Raw genomic sequence first — 23,224 nt, forward strand, 5'->3', positions numbered from 1 at the left:
TAATTTTTGAAAAAAAAAAAATAGTCGATTTTTTTGAATTAGTCTAACATATATATTACATTTTCACTGCGCATGCGTCATTTATCCACAACAGTGCTGTTATCTAGCAACTCAATAAGGAACTTTTGACTCAGTTTGAAATAAAAATCCAACGCTTACCTATGTATCATAAAAATGTTAATCTTTTTTTTTTTTATATCACTCGCTCGGTATTTTAAATTTATCTCTATCTGCAGTTTACTACTTTTTTATTTCACGCAAAAGCGGTAAAAAATGAACTAGATAAATAAAAAAAAAAAAATTAAAAATTTTGTATTTTATTTGTACTAAAGGTCACCGGGTAAAAAATCGTTTTTTTTTTTAACTTGAAAATAAAAGTTCCAATACATCATATTTCTAAAAAAAAATTGATTAAAATTAAAATAAAATTTATATACATTTTCATGACAAAGCAAAACGTACTCGTTTAATTATTGTGATTTTAATTTTTTTTTCACATAAATTTAACGCTTCCGCTAAAGAAAAAAAAACACATTAAATAGTATTGTATAATAGGACATAAAATTTACTTAACAGTTTTGGAATTCATGATTGATAAAAATGAGTATTAAATTCACTAATTTTAAACAGGAAATTAATTATCACCAACGAAAATCTGCTTGCGTCCGTATGCATAGCATATATATACATAAATAATTATATCATATGTATATAGATTTAAATATTTAACCGAATTTGATTTAAAATACACATATAGATAAATTTGCTTAATTTTATTTCATACTGTCATATTTGTTGAATTTATAATTTTTAAAAGGTTTTTAATTTTTAAATAGCTCACGTCACGAATTTCGCTTGCGTGTAATCATATACTTAGACATTATTATAATTACTTTCTATAGTACTTGATCGAAACCCACTCTTCCGTTCGATTAAATTAATTACATTCGAATTGCATTCACTAAAGGTAGTGGAGTTTTAGCTGTTAAGTATGCAAGAAATCAGTAGTCTTTGATCCGCCAAACAGTTCACGTTCAAGTTAAAAGAAAATAAAATAAATAATAAATTAGTAGTTACATAATACTATATTTATCATTGTGATATATTTATATTATTTTTTATCGATCGAAATGGTAATTTTTAAATTATTTTATTGTAATTTGTTATTGTTTTAGATCTGCATGATAAGTTTCATTTAAAATACGCATGTTTTTGACTGTTATTCAAAAATATATATGAATATATTTCTTCAGTTAATTTCTTGGTCGTTAAATATATTAAATTCTGATAATTAATGTGTTTAAATAAATATTTAGTTTTAATTAATATCTAATAAATTATCATCCTAAAGTTAGCAGACAATTAAAAATTTGTCGAATTTTTTTTTCAACCAATTAAGTACAGAAAAAAAAAATCTAAAAATATGCACATGTAGAAAATTTTAATAACTATAGGTATAATTATTTGAAATATTTTTTTTTTTATAATTTATTGTTTTTAACAAAATCAATAAATTATTAGAAGTCGATTGAATTCAATATCGTAATAAATTAATGATATTTATATTCGATCTAAATATAATTTAATACTCAAAATAAATAATTGACTGGAAATAAAATATATATTACTTTTATTACATCCTATTATTAAATTTAATATCTAAAAAAAATAATAAAATAAAAATTCCATCATAAAAGTAATTTTTAAAAATAGTTTTAAAATAAATATTTATAAATTTTTATTAGTTAAAAAAATTTTAAATAATTATTACTTTTAAAAATTTAAACTCATATTAAAAAACTATTAATTAAAAATTTTAATAAAATACTGTAAAAAATTTTATCATTAAAAAATAAAAAAATAAAATTTATGCAATGTAATGATGGCTCAGCTATAATAATATTATCGCGGCAAATAAATATTTAAAAATAAATTCGATTTATTAAATAGTCGATATCTCGAATTGTCGAATAGCTCAATATTTTCACCTTGAGTAATACAATCTCATGCCTGGTATATATGAGGTAAAAGACGTTTAAAGAAACACCTGACTACACTTGAATCTTGATTTGACACAGTCAAAGTGACTTGACTAGTTGGCTGTAAGCCATCAATCTGACCTAAATCTAAACAATTATTTAAAAAACAATTAATTATAAATATATATTTTAAATTTCAGTTGAGTGGTCAAAGATTTATTCACGTTACTTTTCAATTAGCAAGTGCTGTAAAAGGTAAATTTATTTTTAAATTTATTTAAATAATAATTAAACTTTCATTTTTACTTTCATTTTTTCTCTTCAATGTTATCCAGCTGTTATTAGACCTCATTCCTTGATAATTTTGCAACACTCAGTTATACAATATACACACATATATATATATATATATATATATACATATTAATTTTGCAGCTGAGAAAATGATTACTTATTATTGTTCAATTCAAATATTTATCTTTTTTTAGGAAAAGCTGACATAATGCCGTGCCCATTTCTAACGCGCCTCTCTGCTAATTACGTACGCAATTACAGTACGTCATTGATAACAAACTACCGTCAGTACTGTCCAGTGATGTCAAGATTATCTAGCACAGCAGCAGAAACTGAAGAAATTCGCAAGTCTATAGCATCTATTACGCAATGTCCTTTTCTCTTAAAAGAACCTGCAGCAATAAAAGAAGCGAGTTCAGCAGTTGAAGATGACATCATTAATCTGGGTGATCCAAAAAATGAAGAAAAAACTTTTCCTTATGAAGAATACTTTCATGAGCAGATAATTAAAAAAAAAAATGATCATTCTTATCGGGTGTTTAAAAAAGTAAATCGTCTTGCTCAAGAATTTCCTTCAGCTATTGAGTATTCTTGGGGTGAAAAGCCAATAACTGTTTGGTGCTCAAATGATTACTTAGGAATGTCACGTCATCCAGCGGTAACAGGGTCTGTACATAAAGCATTGGATGATTTTGGAGCTGGTGCTGGTGGCACCAGAAACATTTCGGGTAATTCAATGGGCCATGAAAAATTAGAAAATCGTCTTGCCGCCTTACATAAAAAAGAAGCTGGTCTTCTTTTCACTTCTTGCTTTGTAGCCAATGACTCGACATTATTTACCTTAGCTAAAAGTTTACCAGGATGTCATATATTTTCTGACTCGGGTAATCACGCTTCCATGATACAAGGTATTAAAAATAGCGGTGTACCTAAACATATATTTCGACACAATGATGTAAAGCATCTTGAAGAATTGTTGTCGAGTGTTGATCGTTCATTGCCTAAAATAGTAGCATTTGAAACCGTACATTCCATGGATGGAAGCATCTGTCCTTTAGAAGAAATGTGTGATGTTGCTAAAAAATATGGAGCTTTAACATTCGTTGATGAAGTTCATGCCGTTGGCTTGTACGGTTATTCTGGCGCTGGCATTGGAGAACGGGATTGGGTGCTTGATAAAATGGACATAATATCTGGTACCCTGGGTAAAGCATTTGGGAACGTTGGTGGTTACATCGTTGGATCGTCGATGCTTATAGACATGATAAGAAGTTATGCAGCGGGATTTATTTTTACAACTTCGCTACCACCTACGGTTCTCTATGGCGCGATGGCTGCCGTTGATGTTTTAGCCTCGGAGGAAGGCCGAACTCTCCGTGGAATGCATCAGCAAAATTGCACTTACTTAAAATCAATGCTTACTTCCGCTGGTCTTCCTGTAGAACCTTCTCCATCTCATATCATTCCTGTTAAAGTAATTATTTATTTTTTATTTATATTATTTATAGCTGATAATTGATAATATATTAAAAAAAAATTTTTAACATCCGTAGGTCGGAGATCCTCTAGTGTGCAGTCAGATAGCTGATACATTACTTAAAGAAAAAGGGCATTATATCCAAGCCATAAATTATCCGACGGTTGCTAAGGGTGAAGAAAAATTACGGATCGCACCTACGCCACATCATTCTGCAGAAATGATTGATAAGTTTGTGCAAGATCTACAAGATGTTTTTCATCAAGTTAATGTACCTAAAGTACCAATGGCTTCTGAATACTTTTCTCAGGCTATAAAAGTTCATTAACGTTTGTAGATAATGATAAAAGAATTGTACAAATGGTACAAAATATAGTTTAATTATAAAAATTATATTTATGGTAATAAATTTTAAAATTGTTCAATTTTAAATGTACTACATCAATACGTGTAACATGTACAATTGTTAAAATATATGGATACATTATCCGGGATAAATTATAACTTTACTTATTATATAAAAGTATCATACCACTTATTCAACTATATTTTTTTAAAAAAATTCTTTAATTTACATTTATAAAAAGTATGACGTGATCAACTTTAATTGCAATTATAATATTTTAACAAATGTTACTTTATGTCTCCATTACTTTATTTATTTTGAATCGTTTATATTTTTCACATGTGAAAAATATTCATTTAAATTGCGGCGAAAAAAAATATTTTTTCTTTAAAAAAAAATTTATGTTTAATTATTAATTCACATTGAATGTAAACAATTATATTTATGGACGAATCATTATTTGCTGTTAAACATGTTTTAAAAATAAACTTCCATTGGACTTTAATGAAAATTATTTGAAATTACAACATTTATTTTTAAATTACATTCGAAAAATATTTATTATTTTTATTATTAAAAAAAACTTTCCTCAGCATTAAGTATTTTTTTTTATCTACACAAATACATAAATAGATAAACATATTTATTTGAACCTAGAGTAATAGCTCCCTGAGGACCTTAAACACCTTTTTAACCTGAGTAAATGTAGCAGACATTAGACAAATTTAAAATTATTAATAAGAAGAGTAAATAATTAATAAAATAAAATTTGAAAAATCCGCGTTTAAAATATTTAAAAGTTAATAAGTGCATTTTTTATAAATTGACTAATTAATTATTTATATTCAAAAAATTATCAAAACAACCGATGCTAAATTATTTAAAAGTTTGTATTGTCGTTCTGGCGGTAAAAAATTAAATTAATTAAAAACGAGTTTTTATATATTTTTGATCTCCATATTAGAATTCTTGAGTAATTTTTCTTACATGCAATAATTATAAATAATAATTCAATGATTATTGTGACCTAAAATTTTTTAATCAAATCTATGTGCGTGCGCATGAAATAACTGCATGCGCATGCGTATAAATATGAAAAATTATTTAGTACTCACAGCTGAATTCTTGAAAAATAACCAACTAAAATCTGTATTTTATATTTAATATACAGAATTATAATCAATAATTAAATAAAAAAAATTAAAATTTTATCGTCAACAGCCCGAAAAAAAATAATCAATAATTAATATTTGATTTAATGAAAGTAAGTTTAATAATGAATTAATTAAAAATAATAAAACCAAAAATTATGATCCTGAAGTTAGTAGACGTCTAATAATTTTTGAATTTCTTGAACAAAGTATAAAAAAAAAATATTTAAAATTCGATTGTACCTCTAGCTTTTTCAATTTTCTACATGCGCATATTTTTAGTTTTTTTCTTTTTTTGTAATTTCTGCTGAAAAAAAAATCCGAAAATTATTAATTGTCTGCTAGCTTCAGGATCATCATAAATTTACTCAAAGTTTTATTCACAGGTTTAAATTTCAAAGAAATTAACAGTAAGAGTAATTTTGAAAGCAATATTTATGGATAATAAATAAAAAATGTATCAGTAAATTTGTTGATTACTTGCAATTAAAAAAATATTACAATCAGTTTCCAGTAAAAAGTAAAAAAAAAATAATGGGTTCAGAACAAAGTTCCCAAGGCGGAACTCAAGGATCTGGACGATTCAGCGGACGATCTCGAGGACAATTGAGACGGGGTAAAAGTGTACCAAGTCGTGAACATTTACCAGATGACACACCACCGCGTTCATCAAGTCCAGGTCCTAGTATTTGTTCCGACTCAGACCTGCCTTATATATCTTATACTGTCAATCAACCAATTGGAGACTCTCCAAAGATATCAAGTAAACCATCACAATTAATAAGAGGAAAAAGTTTTGGTAGCTCAGAAGTCACAAGACGTAAATCAAGTGTAGGATTAAGAAAACCTACCATTAGCTCAGGAAAACCAACATCAACATCAACGACAACAACAACAGCACACAATATTGTTGTTGTTAAGCCAGCATTGTCTGATCCTGACGCAGACAAAGATCCAGATTTAATTAAATTGCAAAGCATACCGATGTTTTTACCGATAATGCGCGGTACGCTTAATTTGCCACCGGGAGTACGCGATCCCGAAATATTGGAACGACTTGATCCTGTTGGATTGTATAATTTATGTGCTAGATATCAACATCATTTAAATGCAAACGCTCAAATGATTGCTAATGAACAAAATGCGCTCTGTGTTAACATCGACGTTGAAATAAATAAAATAATGGCTCAGGCTGTTGAGCGACAAAAGAAATTTGCTAAATTTGCTGAGCATATGAATAAAGTTCATGAGCTCAGTAAACAATTAACCAAGTGCCATATGCAATTAAATCAAACATTAGAAAGTCTTGAAACGCTTAATAATTTGTTGCCTATCAAAGATCGATTAGAACCTTTTGTTTGGACAACTGGATAATATAACATAATAATTATTACACTTTATTACTCACCTTTTTATTCATTTACATTAAATTTATCGAGACTTGTGATTATTATCTTCGTCAATATGTGTAAATAAAAAATATGCGTTGCTAATTATAACTTTGATGTTAAAATAATTTATTTAATGATAAAGCTATAAAAAAAAAAAAAAAACCCAACGTGTTATTAATAATTATTGTTATGAAAAAATTATTTCAGAAGATTTACGTCGAGTTTTTAATAATTTGTAAGCTTCAATTGCTTCATTTTGATGGTTTTCAAGTATCCTTCGCTCTGCAGAGGGTAAATTTTTTCGTTTACCCTTTTTATCTATCGACGTAGGCTGGATTTTATCGTTTTTCAACAGAGAATGTAAAAGTAATTCTTTTCTAGCAGGCTGTAAAAAAAAATTATTCAGTATTAATGTAATTAATTACAATAAATTATTCTATAAAAATTTATTTATTAAATTAAAAACCTTATTAATTAGTGTATGTGCTTTAGGTTTTATTTTAATTTCCGGTGGAGCATGAGCAACTTCACCAAACTCAACTTTGTCTTTAACTATCAAGTCATCAGTACTCTTTAGTAATTTTTTATTCTTCTTCTCCTGTATCTTAAGCTTACGTTTTTGAACTTTAGTTAACTTGGGTTCTGTTACACTTTTAACTTTTTTTTTCTTCCCAATATTTTTATGTTTCATTTTTAATTTAAGTAACTCGTCTATTTCATCTTTAGGTTTTTTTTCTAAGCCCTCAACTTTACCAGTAACTGGATCTCTGACTACTTGTACATTAAATTTATTTTCAAACGCAGCTTCTTTTAAATACATTTGTGTTTCACCATTAACACGGTGCCAAAATTTACTATCTGATTCACCAGGTTTTTGACTAAAAACAGGAACTACTTTCTCAGGTTTAGCTTTTGGATTAAAAGACTGCACAGTATTTTGTGAACCAACTGATATTAATTTAGTCTTACTTTTAATTACTGGTTTTTTTCTTTTGACAACTTTATTATCGTCATTGCTCTTAAAACTCATTATTCGTTCCAAGCTCTTTGGTATCGGTTGATCTTCAATATTAATCGGTGGAGCGTCAACTTTATCTTTAATTCTGTAAATAAAATTATAAACAAATAAAAATGAGTCAAGATTCAAAAATTTATATTTTCGTACTCAGCCCATCGTTTTGCACGTTGTTTATCTGGATCTTTAACACCTTTGTGTTTTTTTCCTGGTATTTTTCTTCCCATTGTGACTTTAAATTTAATTTTAAAATTCAAAAACTATAACAATAACCACGTGTCACACAACACATGATAATTTATAGGTTATATACTACCTACAAAAATAAACACACCATAGATAATAGAGTTGAGGACATGCCCAGACATGTAATTGAATTTCATTATTTATATTTAGTATATTTCTATGAAACGACAATAATTTAAAAATTATATCTAGTTCCCAAGTGACCTAGTGTTAACTTTCTTGATAAAAAAAAACACTTGTTATTAGTTTTTATTAAAAAAGTTAGCAAAAAAATGTTGCCATTTATTTTGTGATGTAAAAAGGCAGATTTTTTCCAACAAATGTCACTACTAATGTCCAGTTAAAAGTTTTTAAAACTTTTTTATATTTCAAAAATATAACTTTATAGTAGCAATTTGACATCTTTTTGGTAATTTTTTGATAACACTTTGTAACATTTTGTTGACAAATAGCAATTAGTTTTTTGCTACCAAAAAAGTAACAAATTGATAACTTTTTTATGCTAACATATAAGATTTAGAGTGTTATCTTTATGTTAACAAATTAAACATTTTTATGTTGACAATGCTAGCTAATTGCTAACTTTTTCTAAGTGTGAATGTAGCTGACAATTATGAATTTTAAAAATTTTTTAATTCAAACAAAAATTTTCTGGCAAAAAACTCAAAAGAATGAAATTTAAAAAAAATCAAAACAAAAACTCAAGTGCTGCGTTCTGCTGTCAATAATATAGTTTTTTACCATCTATCAGTAAATATATATTAAATATATTAGCTGTTTATGTATATATGTAAATACATTATTGTTTTGTTAAATAAAAAGATATTTTTTAAAAACAGCAACAATTTATGAAAGAACAATTAAAGTGAGTACTAATTTATTTCTAGTAAAGTATTTATCAGTGGTTATAATTTTTGATCGTCTGTGATTCTATTATTGATATTACTATGTGCAATAAAGTTCAGTTATAAATATAATCTGCTACGTAATATAATAAACGAGTTATTCATTAATACGATGGATAATTATTTGAATCTATAAATAAATAAGTGATAATAAAATGTCAAAAGTGTCACGGATTGTACCAATTATTTGGGAAAATAATAATGGATGTTGTTTGAAAACGTTTATGATTAATAAAAGGTACAGTACTACCACAAATACTATAAATGATCACAATGATCATGATAAAAGTAAATTAAAAAGGCCAATTGTTACTGAAAAAGACGTAAATCCTGATTCTATTGATAATTCATCGAATTCGATTGACAATGGGGATGATTTTGATGAACCAGCAAATTGTTGTATGTCTGGATGCACAAACTGTGTTTGGTTACAATATGCTGAAAAATTGAGTGAAAAGTTGACAAACAGCAGTGGTGATGTACAAAAAATTATCATGGATAAAGTTACGGATTCAAATATGCGGGCTTTTTTGTCCATGGAATTGAGATTACGTAATATTAAATAGAAATAAACTATTGTGAAACAATTATTTTTGAATTGTTTTAAAATTTTGTTAATTTTGTTATAAGAACTGTATAAATAATTGTTAGAGTGATGAAAATTTTAGATGTATAGAAGATAAATTACTAAATTAAATAATTCATTATAATAAATAAATTTATTTTGTTTATACTCCAACTAGTTATTCAGGTGTATGAGATTTTTCCTAGAGAATTAATTTTATTTTCAAAATACTGTATTAAAGCTTGAAGAATTATCACCTAAATCCAATCAACCTTATTGTATCATACATGGTGGCCACATTTCTGTAAAACCTAGAAATGTCAGGGAATTATAAATATACTGAAATAGTCAGGGAATTTCGTCGCAAAGCTGGAAAAATTCTTACTTTCTTTTTTTTTTTTTTTTTTTTTTTGACTGAAAAAATCCGATGAGTTTTTTTTTCTGGCGGTCACACTAGTGGTCCCTCTTACCGAAAAATAAAAAAATTGTATTCATTGCGTTTGAAGTCGTCTTGTTTTATTTCTTCTCACGCATTGCTATTTTTTACAAAAGTTAATAGTGAAGTGAAAAAAAATACATAAAGACAATTTTTTATTTAAAATTTTCTTATAAAATATATTTATTTGAATATAATTATAAATAATCAATAAAATTTTTCATTGAAAAATCATCATTCCTTAATACATAAATATAATATGTAACTTTGGTGTATTAAATATATAAATTAATAATTATTATTAAAAACAAAAACTAAATTGCAAGCATTAGAGTAACAATAATTACATTAATGTAGTTAACGAAATATTGCTGCTAATATAAAAATCACAGAATATATCTGGCTTTCATAAGTTTTGCAATTAATAATACTGAAAACTAATATCTTCACGAAAAGACACTGTTATTAAAATAATATTGTTTGTTTAAATTATTTACAAAATTATTAAGTACTATTTTAATACTTTAAGTACAATTCAAAATATTTTAAGTAGTAATTGATATCGTGCAAAAATGATATTCATATGATAAATATTTCGTTAATGATGAGATAAACTTTTTTAGCGTCAATCGCGCATAATTCGCGCTATTCTTTTTGCTTTTATTACAATCTACGAAAATATTATGAAAGAATTACTACGCCAAAATATAGTGAAGTTTTATTTACAACGGTTGTCATGATTTAATTTTTATCGTCATAAAAATAATTTGTCATGACACCAAAAATATCAAATCAATAAAATTGATTATGATAATTTATGCTCTTGATTAAAAAGAGTATAAATAACTTGCTTGAAGTTAGAGCTTGTTCGTGTCTCTTTGTTCTTTCTCATAGTTTCTTTGAATTGTCTCCATGCTGCATAATTCGTTGGATTTTCTGGACCCCAATCTTCTGAAGGTTTAAATGCACTCACAATCATCTGTAAATAAAGTTCATTATTATAAATTTTTATTCAGAAAAGTATGACAAATAAAATGTTAATGTTAAGGGCATTCTCAGACAGTACTCTTCGCTTTTTAAAAATATGCAATGACTTTCAACTGTCATGACCGTATTAAAATTTAATTAATTAATTTTTAAAAAATTGAAACATTAATTGAAAAAAAGACAACGGAGAAGTAATATCGCTGAGATAAAAATCCATAGTTACCTCTGAAATTCCTAAATCTCTTTTTGTCATTATGGTATAGATCATCCAAAATGGTAATTGAAAAACACCAAATGCCAGTAGCGTCCAACCAACGGCTATTAAAAGTAATAAAAATAATTTTTAAATATATTTACAACTACGTGATGATCAAAATGATAAAAAAATCTATGTTTACCATAAGCTGAATTTGGATAAAGAGTACGACCATATTGAAGTGGTGTACGATCAATTAAACTATATATAAATATTGTTCCAAGTAATACAGGTGTAACAACACCCCAACAAATCCTCCAGTAAACGGACGGTCTTTTCTTCAACATAAATTCAATATCATCTAAAATATTTTCGAGCCCATAAACCCAAAATATTCCAACTATTTCGAAAAATGCGAAGGTAAATACTATAAATGATGCTGCATAGTAATCAACAAGGTTTAAAATAAATTGTCCGCCCTATTGGATAAAAATAATTATTTAAAATGTAAAGCAGATTTTAATAACGAAACATTTAAAATATATTATTGTTATTACCGGTGTACAATAAACACTTCCGACACTTAATCCAAAAAGACATACGCCTAAAACGATTTTCCAAAATTTCAATTGTGGAAATTGATCACTAACAATACTGATGATACCACCAGCAAGTGCGATTCCACTGCCGATTCCCAGTACGTATAACATAACGAAAAATAAAAACGAAAATAACTGAAATAAAATTTGAAAAAATTAATAAATTAATTAAGTTAGATATTTTATGTGTAAAATAGTTTTTACTGCTGTACCTGTGGTAGAACTGTAAATTTAGCAATCGCATCTGGATAAGAAATGAATGCAAGGCCTGTACCACCTTTGACAACAGTACTTATGTCTTCTACTCCAAGTTCATGAGCGAGATTGCCAAGAATTCCAAATATTGTAATACCGGCAAGAAGACTTGTGAATGTATCAAGCGTTGTAACAACCATAACGTCTCTAAAATATATGTGTATGTAATAAATCTCAAATAATAATAATATACAGGCCGATCGATCTAGTATCAGACTATTACTTTATTAATTAAATAATTTACATATGCAACTTTTCACATGCGTGCTTACATTTACTGCAGTAAATCTGTGGCAATGTCAAAAATAATTTTTGAGTTGAAAGTTTTTTTTATAAAAATTATAAAAAACGAATTAAACTGTTAAAGTGAGCGACTAATTGTCCTGTTTAGAAAATCACATAGAATCCAATAGATTCTCATACATTCCTATAGAGATTTTATAAGAATGAAAGAGTTCTATGAGGTGCTGTAGTTAAGTATAGGGCCTTATACATACAGCTATAAGAATCTATCGGATTTTTTAAGCAGGACATGCAATGTTCTATGATATTTTAATACTGAATTTGACATTAATAATTGAGGTAAACTTATATATCATTATGTTTTATTATGTGCGACACTTCGTGTACGTAAATTATTAAATTAATAAAATAACAGTTCGATAACTAGATTGGTGGGTCTGTATATTATTTGAAATATATATAGTATTCATTATTTATCATAAAAAAACTATAATTTTAAAATTATGAGAAAGTAACCTTACCTATAAATATTGTGATTGAATTCATTATAAGAAGAGTACATAACAACACCACCAAAACATACGGATAATGAAAAGAAACATTGTGTAACAGCTGCATACCAAACACTAGGATCAAACAATTTAGCCCAATTTGGTTTTATGAAAAAAATAATTCCATCACGAGCTCCTTCAAGTGTTACTGCTCGTACAAGAAGTGCAACCATTATAACATAAGGAAATAATGCTAAAAAGTATGCAGCTTTTCCAGAGCTTTTAACACCGCGTACTAAGACACCAAAAATACACAACCACGAGGCAAATAGGCAAAGTGTTAATTTCCAATCTGGCCACCCAATCCCATCATCGATATTTTCTTTCTCATTCAACACGGATTTTCTACAATATAATATAATTTATTACTATTACATAAATTTTGATAATAAATAATAAACTTACGTAAAATAAAGTTCGGCTGAACTTTTCATATTTGTCATATTAATCACTGATTGCACAGTAACATTATTATTATCATTTTTTTGTGAATCAATACAATTGTCACCCCAATCGGGTTGACATTTAGCCCATGGCAATTCTGAGCTAAAACTTGCAAGTAGATACATAAGTGTTACTGACATTAATGAACAGTAATAAGTTCCAACGGATAACATTGAAAACATTTGAGCCCATCCGACACCACGAAATCCTGGTACAGCAGACCACATTTTAACAGATGATCTACTTGTAAATTGTCCCATTATCATTTCAATATAATAAAATGGTTTTCCAACAAGAAATAATACTATTATGTATGGTATTAAAAATGCACCACCACCATTTTCGTATGCTGTGAATGGAAATCTCCAAATATTTCCCAATCCTATTGACATTGCTATACATGACATCAAAAATTCAGTTCCATTACTCCATGTTGCTCTTTCCGTTCCTTCTGTAACCTGAATATTTTTATTATTTTAATATTATTATGACAATATAACTTCATTTTTTTTTTCTATGTAATTACCGTTTGTTCGGGTGTATTTTTTAGCCCTCCTTGAACATGATCTAATTCGTACTCGTTCTAATAAAAATAAAGTACAATAAGTAAACCATTGAAAATAAACATTACTATTGAGTACGATTTTTTTTTGTTTTTTGTTTTTTTATTAAATACATACTTTTGGTGATAATCCATTTTCGACATTTATTTTTAAATCAATTCTACTACCGTCATCATTAATAAATGCTGGGTTTGGTTTTCCGACCTGCGAAGAAAACATTAATTTCTTAAAATATATTAATTTAAATGAATGATACGGTTTATATTTAATGATAAAGTAATGAATAAATGTATAATAACACGAGGGCATTAATTAAAGTGACACAAGGTTACAAACGCTTAAATTCACCTTAATCATCAAGCTATCAAATATGTTGAAATTTAAAATCTCTTGTCTATTTCCTAACATCAAATAGCGTGTTAATAACATGTATGATAACAAGTGACAATTACTCAGTATCAGAAAATTCATAAGTATTAACTTTCGAATTTGTATCAACAAGTGATCAATGGAAGAAAAGTAAAAAAAAAAATTAATTGCCTTTTACTTCCCGCTCTATTGACAAAAATTTAAAATGCATAGTATAATGGATAAATAAAAAATTCCATACGATAACGTTGTAGTCGTGAATAAGCTTTCTAATTCTTTAATACATTTAGATAAATTTATATTGTCCTATAATGCATGTTGTATATAGATATGAATTCAATAAACATAAAGATTTTTTTTATAAGTAATGTTTTCATCGCGGATGAGTTTGCTTATGAATACCTTACAAGACATACAATTCTTATCCGCAAACATTAATGACAGTAATAATTGTTCGCATAATAATTAAATGCGACTGAATATTCATTATTTTTTAATGAATATTTATATTTAACATTGCTTTAATAAATCCTTAATCTTAAAAAAAATTATTTTTAATACTCAGCAATTTTTTTAATGTTTTTGACAGAAAGAGAAGGTCGGACTTATAAAAATAAATATTTTTTTAAACAAAAGAGAAAAAAAATTAAAGATTAATGATTGTAAATCAGATCGTGCATACGCTCTTGTGTAATCGTAATAAATTATATTTAATATAAATTCTAAATTTAAATTAAATGATATTAAATAACGGCATTTTCGACAATTTATCCTTGATTTAGAATGAAATAATCTTTCACTTTTAGTACTGTAATAATTATTGAGTTTAAACATTTCACCCACGTGCGGGTGAATGTTGTAGCCGATAGTAAGTTAAATACACGTACATACGAAAAGACAGGTTTTCATATATCTAACAATTGTTAGATTATGAGGGTCATTATATGTTTATGCAAACAGTTCTGTGTTATTGGGCTTCTAAATTTTCTTTAAAATGAATTCCTTTTATGTATGAAAAAATTTTAGAATCATACACAAAGAGAAAATTTTAGAGTTAGAAATAAATCCCTTAATAGTATAAAAAGAGTTCCCTTAGATTTTGGGGATGTTTCTTAAATACTATGGAATATAATCTCATAATATATATGGGAACCATTCCAATGGTACTATAAGAATCATTTCTTAAAATTATTGGAATGGTTCCCACGATTAATTGATTCGTTAATTTTCTCTTCGTGTACTATTATTAGATTATTTGATAAACTTACCTCAGAAGAATTCATTGTAAATTATTTATAATTTACTTAAAAAATTATAATTAATTAAAAAAAAAAATCCGTAAACCCCCGTCTCTAGCTAGTCCAGATGAATGTAAATAAAAACAATAGTTGATTACAAAATCGTTTCGAAATGTCGTGTGAACTAGATGCCGAACAACAACTCACTGACACCGGGGAATATCTACACGGAATGGTCGTCCACTTTTGCGGCAATTCCATTTCAACTGAAGAAAAGAAGTAGGGATTATTAATATTTTTTTTTTCCCCTCTCTTTTTTCCATTGAGATTAAATCTCCACGTGCATACAAACAAGATTTAATCTTAATTATTTTTATTTCACATATATAGGTATATAATGTAATGTTTCTTCATTAACACTCGAAAAATATTATTAGTTCTTTTAATGACTTTCAAATCTTATCATTTTCACGTATAAAAAAAAAATATGATGAAATTTAAAAAAATATTACATAGACTTTTATTATTGATATTTAAAGTGATATATCTTTCAATCATAATAATTATATATCCATATATAGTTCTCGCACGAGGTCATGAAGTGATCCTGTCGTTCAGTAATTGATCAATTAGATTTATAAACATGTAAGTATACAAAGCTTAAATAAATTCTCCATTTTTATTTCATTTTTAGGTAAATAGTTCAAGATGATTCAACATTTAAAATTATTTAATCATTTTTTAGTGTACTTAAGACGCCATTAAATTTCAGTTAACATAAACTCATTATCGTCTCGAGTAATTTAAGATAATAATATACTTGAGGCGATAAATAAATTTTTTAAATTTACCTTCATTTTTGAAGGAAGCATGTTTATTTTGATTACACTTTCTTACTCATATACAAATGTATGGAAGCATATACTTTGTGTATATATAAACATTTTGCATCATGTAATATCATAGCATAAGTCATGGTATATGCTTAACGGTGTCATTGACGGCTATGTAATTGCATGCCATCAAAGAAAATGCGAATAATGAAACTTACATGGTTTTGATCAATTAAATAACGATTATACAAGAATTATTAAAAAATTTACGAATAAATAATTCGGTTCGAAAGTCAAATTGAATAGTTCAGTCCGATTTGATCCATATAATTCGTAAGTTCGAATTATTTACATACCTGTAGTAATTACTCATTTTAGCTCCGTTTTACTGATAGATAAAGAATAAAATTTATTCGATTATTCTTCGTGTTATATACGGAGCGCATAAAATCATAAACAGATTTATGATTATCAAATAATACAATATTTTCACGTGTTCTTTAAATCACGGAGAAATTTTTATTATACTATCTACGATATCAAATTTTTAATTTCGACAATTTAAAAGATAGCAAAATTTTTTCAGTGGTAAAATAATTAGTTTTACCATTGATAATGATAACAGTAACAATTGATGGCGGTGACGATTACTATCGAAAATGCTGATTAAAGATTATAATTGTTACAATCGAAGATGGTATCTGTTAGCATTCAAGGTTGCAAAAATTCTGAAACAAAAAATAGGATAAATTTATAAAAATTTGAACTCTTTATTTATATCCATATTTTAGCTATGTACATTTTGTCCTTTAAATGATTAAAATAGATAACAATACAATTGCTTAAGTTCGAATATAATAAAACTTTCCAAATATTGTCGCTATTATTGACAATTTTAAATGATTCGGTATCTAAGTAACACATGCTTGAGCAAGATTCTGGTGCCAGTGTCTTTTTCTGCGTATAGGTCCTGCGCAAGATCATGTAGCAAGAAATTGTCATCAAGACTTGTGCATGATTTGCTCGAGGCATTGTACACAAGAATATTGAAGATATCTTGGATATGGTGCAGTCGAAGTTTCTGGCGCATTTCTTGCACCAGTAACTTACGGCAGGTACTTACGCATGGCTTGCTAAAGATCTGCTCAAGACTCAAGTCAATTTTGAATCTTGAGCGAGCCATGCGCAACTATTTCCAACCATAGTCTTCCTCCAGAATTGAGTTATAATTTGACACGAATTTCTTGTGTAAGACCTGCACTAGACTTGCTATTGAAATCTAGCCACAAGTATCTGCAGCAAGACACATAAGTAGGAAAAGGCACTAACGTCTATCGAACTTGAGACCAGACTTGTTCAAGCCTTGAACAAGATTGTTCTATGGGTATGATCATCAAAATAGCAATCATCAAAGTTTTGAATGAAATTCATCGCATACACAGTTAAATAAAGAGAAAATTACGAGTAGACAAGCTTCAGATTGTAACGCCGATATTTAAATTCTTTATTAGTTTAGATAGTAGTTATTATTCAAGCTGATGGTAACTATTATCATTAGATTATTAAGAATTACGATATTGATAATCGTTATAATTAATTAAGATAATAAAAGTTATGATTTCTGATTATCATCAATAGTTGGTAGACACTACAATGCAGATTGTTTATCTGATAATTTAAATGATATTCACTACTATCGAAATCAGTTTAAAAATTTAACTATTACTAGATGATAACTTTTACTATGAAATTCTCTCCATGATAAAGAAACAATTTATAAATAAATCAAAATTTATTATTATTTTTTTTTTGTTTCTTTATATTTATTATTTGGTAAATGCGTCACGTATACTTGACAGTGTTATTTTAGTTACGCAGAAATACTATTGATGTACAATAAAATTAATGTAATACACCTTTTACGACAATTTGACTGAATATTTTGTTTAAAGTAAACAGTTAATATTTATATAAATTTTTACATTTTATAAAATAATAAAATGTAGATATAAATTAATAAAGTATAATCAAAATCACACAAAGTTATACTTTTGGATTTTTTTATTCATTAAATTCAATATTATATAAACATAATTGCTTAAAAAAAAATTTTCAGAGACATTGTTGATATTCGCTGAAAACAAATGTGATATTTCGAGAACCAAAAGTAACGAATGATTCTCATTTAAATGCATCGAAGTATTTTATGTTGATTTTCACACCGAAAAATACATAAAACAAAACCAATAAACACCGTTCAGATGAAAAAGTGTAGTACGAAAAAAAAAACTGACTGACCTTACACGAATCAAAATTTAATTTTCGAAATCCTGTAGAAAATCTAAAATTAATTTGAATTCAAATATATAATTATCTATTAATTTTTATATTTATTATAATTTTAAATGTTGATATAATATCATACACAAGAAATGTATATTTTGCATATATTTTACTGCATAAACGATATCTTTGAATTATTATCATTCATTACCTTGATATCGAACTAATTACGTTATCTTTGTTTACAATAGATAACAATTACAATTGATTAATTTCATTTCCAGGTTATTATAAAGTATATACCCAGATTCTATATGAATAAATAATAAGGTCAAACTCTCATTCATTTAAAAAATGAAATTACGCGCAGTCATGTAAAAGTTGTAATCATAATTATATACTAATTGAATTTCATGAAAAAATTATGAAAACGAAAAATTCAAAACGATATTTACCGCTAAAATTATTTAATTAAATACGTATATAACTTTTACATAATATTTCACACACACACACACGCCCATACATATCTATATATAGATTTATATCATGTATATTCATATTTATATTATATATTTATAATTTAATAGACATTTTAATAGTGTAGTTAGTGATAATTTTTCGATAAAATTCATACATCTGTCATCTATTAATACATTGAATTGTTATATGTAAATTTTATATAATTATGAATAGTTATTCAATTATTTTAATATTCTTCAATAATATCAATCCTTACAGAATTTAAATATTATATTTAAAATATATTATAGATTTATTTTTTATATTTAAATGTAATATAGTACACCTGTTGTGAAAAAAACGTTGTCAAGAGAAAAACTGAGTCTCGTCGACTTAATTTGATTGTTAATAAAATGTTAAGGCAAGAATGTAAAGATGATGAATCTCAGGAAATTGTTGTTGCATATAAACTTCATATATACAACAAATATAAACCATCGAGAGACCTTTCACAGTCAACGTCTTAAATTAACATACTTGCGGTTTCTGCATCAAGGACAGAAATAATAATTTTGTATGCATACATTTAAATAAAAAAAAAATGTTTTATTCCATATTATTGTCTATTTTTAATTATTATTACTTTGATTAAATGATTATTGTCCCAACAAACCATTTAATCTCAATGATTTTATCATATTTAGACATTGTTAAATTTATTATTCTCATTATCTCAATATTATTTATTATTTTATATATCCTGTAGGAGAATATAAATATAGATACATCCGTTGACCATGTCTATTGTAATCATTGTCATTGTTTTCATCAAATTTAAATTTTAGGGGAATTTAGAGGACACCTCATTACTGTGGAAAAAAATGGAGTCTCTATATAACACTGGTTAATAGATTTATATATTATTTCGTTAATTAAAATTCATATTTATTAATATATACCTACATGAGTCACATGTGAACAATTTTTCCACTGTATTTGTTAAGGAAAATCAACAAATTTGTTATTTTAATTTAATGTACGTGACTTATCATGTTCGTTACAAAAAAGTAACAAAAAATTTTTTTTTTCATTTCATGAATCATGACGCATTGGAAATAAAATACAGTGGTAACTATTTTCACGTATTCTATAGTGAATGTTATTCAATTTTATCCAGTAAATACTAGATTTAGTAAGATTATAAAAGAACTTTCACTTAATCTAACATTACAATACTACTCTTAACTTTTATACTTCATTTAAAAATAACCCAATTTGCATATAATTATATTGTAATTGTACTTTTTGAATGTCGCATAGGACAAATGGACCCTGTAAAAAAAAAAAAAATTCAATAGTATTAACCTCTTCACTATACTAGTTCTATGTTTTTTTCTTACCCCTAAATAAATACTTGTTATCAATATATTCCAGCCACAAAAAAAAGTTTTAATGTGAGACAAAATTGATCGCCCTGAATAATACTTTAATTGTACTAGTACTTTAATTGTTTTTACGTAATTAAACTTTACTTGATCGCCAAGCACAATTAGCTCTGCTCAAAAAAATTTAACATTTATAAATAATTTTTAATATTGAAAAGCTTGGATATTTATTGGGTATTTATTCAATAAATACATAAAAGACTATTCGAGTTTTTAATTAACCAAACTTTGACTAACTTATTTAAGACAAATTTCAGTTAAATTAGTTAATAAAAATTTATGGGGCTGATTTCATACTTTTCAATTTTTTATAAAAGATTATGCGTCGACTCAATTGTGGCCAGGTAGCCTGTGCAATTAGTTAAAAAAAAAACATTTGGAAACGCATTTGGCCCTTTTTTTGATTAGTTGATTTTTTTTTTTTTTTTTTTTTAATTAACAGTTTTATAAAATATTCGTTTTTAAATTATTCGCGCTTTTTTATGTAAACAAAGAACTTACAACTTACGTTATCTGGCAATGATAATCACACTAAAAGAATTTTACCATCATTGAATAAAAAAGAAAACTACATTTGTCATAAAATATATATTTATATAAGTACATAAATGTTAATATTTATTAACTGTTATCGAAATTAACATTTATTTTTTTAACAGAATTCTTATTTAAATAATAAATACTTTGTTAAAATATGTACTTGATAATTTGAACAAATAAATTTCACAACCAAATCAAACAAAAAAAATGAAAAGCTTTATTTTTTATTATTTATATATTTTGTATTTTTGTTATAAACATTTTTTTTCTCGTTAATAATTTAATTAAAAATTACTGATTACGGCAGTAGACCAGTGGCTGATGTTCTTTCATGTTGACGACCTCACTCAATTTCGTAATTTATACGCCGTGTTCCAGTTCAGTCACAATCAACGTTTATTACCCAATTACCGTGTCAATGTGAATGATGTTGAAAGCATCAAAATAAACAGAATCAAAGTCTAGATTATGAACGCTTACACATAATCAGTAACTAATACATCATGCATGAACCAGACCTTGAGATACTTTTCTGTATCTAACGAGTACTTATGGAGGATGGAGAGTTGCATTGATATAATAAAAATTATTAGTTATTCATGATAATTATATGATGTTTATGGTTATAAAGAATTATAGTATTAAATACAAACTGTGTATCGATTAAGAACCGTGTTTTTGAGAAATACATTTTTGATTTAAATTCTACTACATGTATTATGTTTAATTTTTTTTTTTATGAAGAATGATTGTCATGTAAATTAAAAAAAAATTCATTAATTCTACATGAATATCGATTTTCCACATAGTTAAGAAAATAAAAGCATAATTTTTAATGAAAATACAGTGTGACTAATTGAAAATATGTTCTATATATGATTAATAACGATATTAAGGGATTTTAATTCACTGCATTGGAAAAATGCAGTAGATTTCGAGCTTCCCTTAATCCCTAATATAATTTTTCTAGTGTAGAAGGTTGTATTAAACTCACTTGAACAGTTGTCGCCCATAACTTCATTGTTTTTATATTTTTTCGTACGATTATATGACTGGAATCGGCATTTTTGTCCATTTTTTCTCATTTCCGAGGCCAATAGCTCTCCTGCTAAGACTCCATGGCTTCCCTTAATTATTGTTATCATTTTTCTTGTGCAGGGGGTCACCCTGAACGCGCCTGAACAATTTTCGCCCTATAACATTATAATTTGATGTTTTTTCTAACATTATGTGGCCAGCATCAAAACTTTAACCCATTTCTGGCCATTTCCAAGGCCAATAGCTCTCCTGCTAAGACTCCATGGCTTCCCTTAATTGCTGTCATCATTTTTCTTGTGCAAGGGGCCGCCCTGAACGCGCCCGAACAATAGTTGCTCTGTAACTTAATTTGTACTATATCATTTCTTACGATTAAACCGCTGGAATTAATTGCCTGCTATAAAGTAAGATGACATTGTTTTAGTGAATAACATGTGTTTTCAATTACGTTACAATTTCATTTGTTACCGTAAGCTTATCATGTGTTTTACTATAAAAAAATTGTTCGTTATCCCGTCTTTCGTTATGAGGACCAAACTCTTTTTCTCCGTGCTTCTTGAATTTAAGTCCACATTCCGTTTATTAAAACAAGAATATAAATCGCAAATAAACAAGTAAACAATATAAACAGACCTTACCTTCAACTTTATTTTAATCTCTATTATTTTTACACCAAAGTCATTACTATCTAATAATAGATTATTTTCCCGCCATTTAAATTTAAAATTTCCAATATTTGCGCGCGCATTTTCTGCAAGTGCATATGATAAAAAAGGCAAATATTTTCAATCACGCCCTCTATTGAAGTATCAGACACAGATCATCATCAGCATCAACGTCATCACAAGACAATAATATAATCTGCCAAATGACAATAATAAATATAATAACTAGTAAATAAACTTAAGTAGCGAGACGTAAGAGTGAGTTACATCAAACATCTTGACCCTGATATTATTAATAAATTTTTTTAACAAGAATTACCCGGGCATTGGAGAGTAGTTGCTTTCAGTTGTCTTGCTATCGTTGTTCAGTGTATTATAATCGGCTGTGCTAAACATGTATCGTCTTTTATTATTAAATATATTTTAAATTTTATAAATTTTTATAATTTATTTTTTTTATTTCTTACGAGTGTTTTTAACCATCAGGTGTCTGGTGTCTAATTATCAAGTGTTCTGCTGCTGTCATTGTCAGTTACAATCAGCTGCTATAATTTATCTGTCATCCCCACCCCTTATTACCGCCTATTTACTTTAGTTTATCTCAGACGACTAGACTATTGCCTGTTTACATTTATTATCTTTCTTTTTTCTCTACCTTCTTCCTTTCTCTCTTTCTCTTTCTTTCTCTCTTCCTTTCCTAGTCGTGTC

The 23,224-nt window shown here is 26.8% G+C and overlaps 5 protein-coding genes and 2 long non-coding RNA genes across 9 annotated transcripts; 3 read left to right on the top strand and 4 right to left on the bottom strand.

Moving 5' to 3' along the window:
* Window positions 1–992: 992 nt before the first annotated feature.
* Window positions 993–4,248, top strand: LOC103580657 (5-aminolevulinate synthase, non-specific, mitochondrial). 2 transcript variants are annotated; one of them, XM_008562491.2, is made up of 4 exons: window positions 993–1,133; window positions 2,180–2,234; window positions 2,468–3,747; window positions 3,827–4,248. In XM_008562491.2, the coding sequence occupies exons 1-4, from the start codon at window positions 1,131–1,133 to the stop codon at window positions 4,076–4,078; spliced, it is 1,590 nt and encodes a 529-aa protein (XP_008560713.1). In that variant the 5' UTR covers window positions 993–1,130; the 3' UTR covers window positions 4,079–4,248. The 2 variants fall into 2 exon arrangements, with proteins under 2 accessions (XP_008560713.1, XP_008560714.1); XM_008562492.2 differs by lacking the exon at window positions 993–1,133 and adding an exon at window positions 2,011–2,102.
* Window positions 4,249–5,219: 971 nt separating this feature from the next.
* Window positions 5,220–6,759, top strand: LOC103580658 (BLOC-1-related complex subunit 5). Its single transcript, XM_008562493.2, has 2 exons — window positions 5,220–5,360; window positions 5,634–6,759. Exon 2 carries the CDS (start codon window positions 5,782–5,784, stop codon window positions 6,619–6,621), a length of 840 nt encoding a protein of 279 aa, XP_008560715.1. The 5' UTR covers window positions 5,220–5,360; window positions 5,634–5,781; the 3' UTR covers window positions 6,622–6,759.
* A 48-nt stretch (window positions 6,760–6,807) lies between these two features.
* On the bottom strand, window positions 6,808–8,124 carry LOC103580659 (coiled-coil domain-containing protein 137). The gene is made up of 3 exons (XM_008562494.3): window positions 7,804–8,124; window positions 7,105–7,741; window positions 6,808–7,023 (listed from the first exon to the last, which is right to left on the bottom strand). The coding sequence occupies exons 1-3, from the start codon at window positions 7,878–7,880 to the stop codon at window positions 6,826–6,828; spliced, it is 912 nt and encodes a 303-aa protein (XP_008560716.1). The 5' UTR covers window positions 7,881–8,124; the 3' UTR covers window positions 6,808–6,825.
* Window positions 8,125–8,675: 551 nt separating this feature from the next.
* Window positions 8,676–9,477, top strand: LOC103580660 (uncharacterized). The gene has a single exon (XM_008562495.2). The coding sequence runs from the start codon at window positions 8,960–8,962 to the stop codon at window positions 9,368–9,370; it is 411 nt and encodes a 136-aa protein (XP_008560717.1). The 5' UTR covers window positions 8,676–8,959; the 3' UTR covers window positions 9,371–9,477.
* A 648-nt stretch (window positions 9,478–10,125) lies between these two features.
* Window positions 10,126–15,493, bottom strand: LOC103580661 (sodium-dependent nutrient amino acid transporter 1). The gene is made up of 10 exons (XM_008562496.2): window positions 15,281–15,493; window positions 13,761–13,847; window positions 13,607–13,663; window positions 13,042–13,538; window positions 12,607–12,981; window positions 11,800–11,989; window positions 11,546–11,722; window positions 11,191–11,467; window positions 11,016–11,110; window positions 10,126–10,784 (listed from the first exon to the last, which is right to left on the bottom strand). The coding sequence occupies exons 1-10, from the start codon at window positions 15,293–15,295 to the stop codon at window positions 10,611–10,613; spliced, it is 1,944 nt and encodes a 647-aa protein (XP_008560718.1). The 5' UTR covers window positions 15,296–15,493; the 3' UTR covers window positions 10,126–10,610.
* Window positions 15,494–19,189: 3,696 nt separating this feature from the next.
* On the bottom strand, window positions 19,190–20,424 carry LOC103580663 (uncharacterized). The gene is made up of 3 exons (XR_549604.2): window positions 20,229–20,424; window positions 19,792–20,160; window positions 19,190–19,697 (listed from the first exon to the last, which is right to left on the bottom strand). It is a non-coding gene; the product is annotated as an uncharacterized LOC103580663 (long non-coding RNA).
* A 1,675-nt stretch (window positions 20,425–22,099) lies between these two features.
* LOC103580665 (uncharacterized) lies at window positions 22,100–23,075 on the bottom strand. Of its 2 annotated transcripts, none has more exons than XR_008403413.1 (4): window positions 22,984–23,075; window positions 22,836–22,904; window positions 22,490–22,712; window positions 22,100–22,188 (listed from the first exon to the last, which is right to left on the bottom strand). It is a non-coding gene; the product is annotated as an uncharacterized LOC103580665 (long non-coding RNA). The 2 variants fall into 2 exon arrangements; XR_549605.3 differs by having other exon boundaries at window positions 22,107–22,194.
* Between the last annotated feature and the right edge of the window lie 149 nt (window positions 23,076–23,224).

This window comes from Microplitis demolitor, chromosome 3 (genome assembly GCF_026212275.2).
Source record: "Microplitis demolitor isolate Queensland-Clemson2020A chromosome 3, iyMicDemo2.1a, whole genome shotgun sequence".
NCBI lineage: Eukaryota > Metazoa > Arthropoda > Insecta > Hymenoptera > Braconidae > Microplitis > Microplitis demolitor.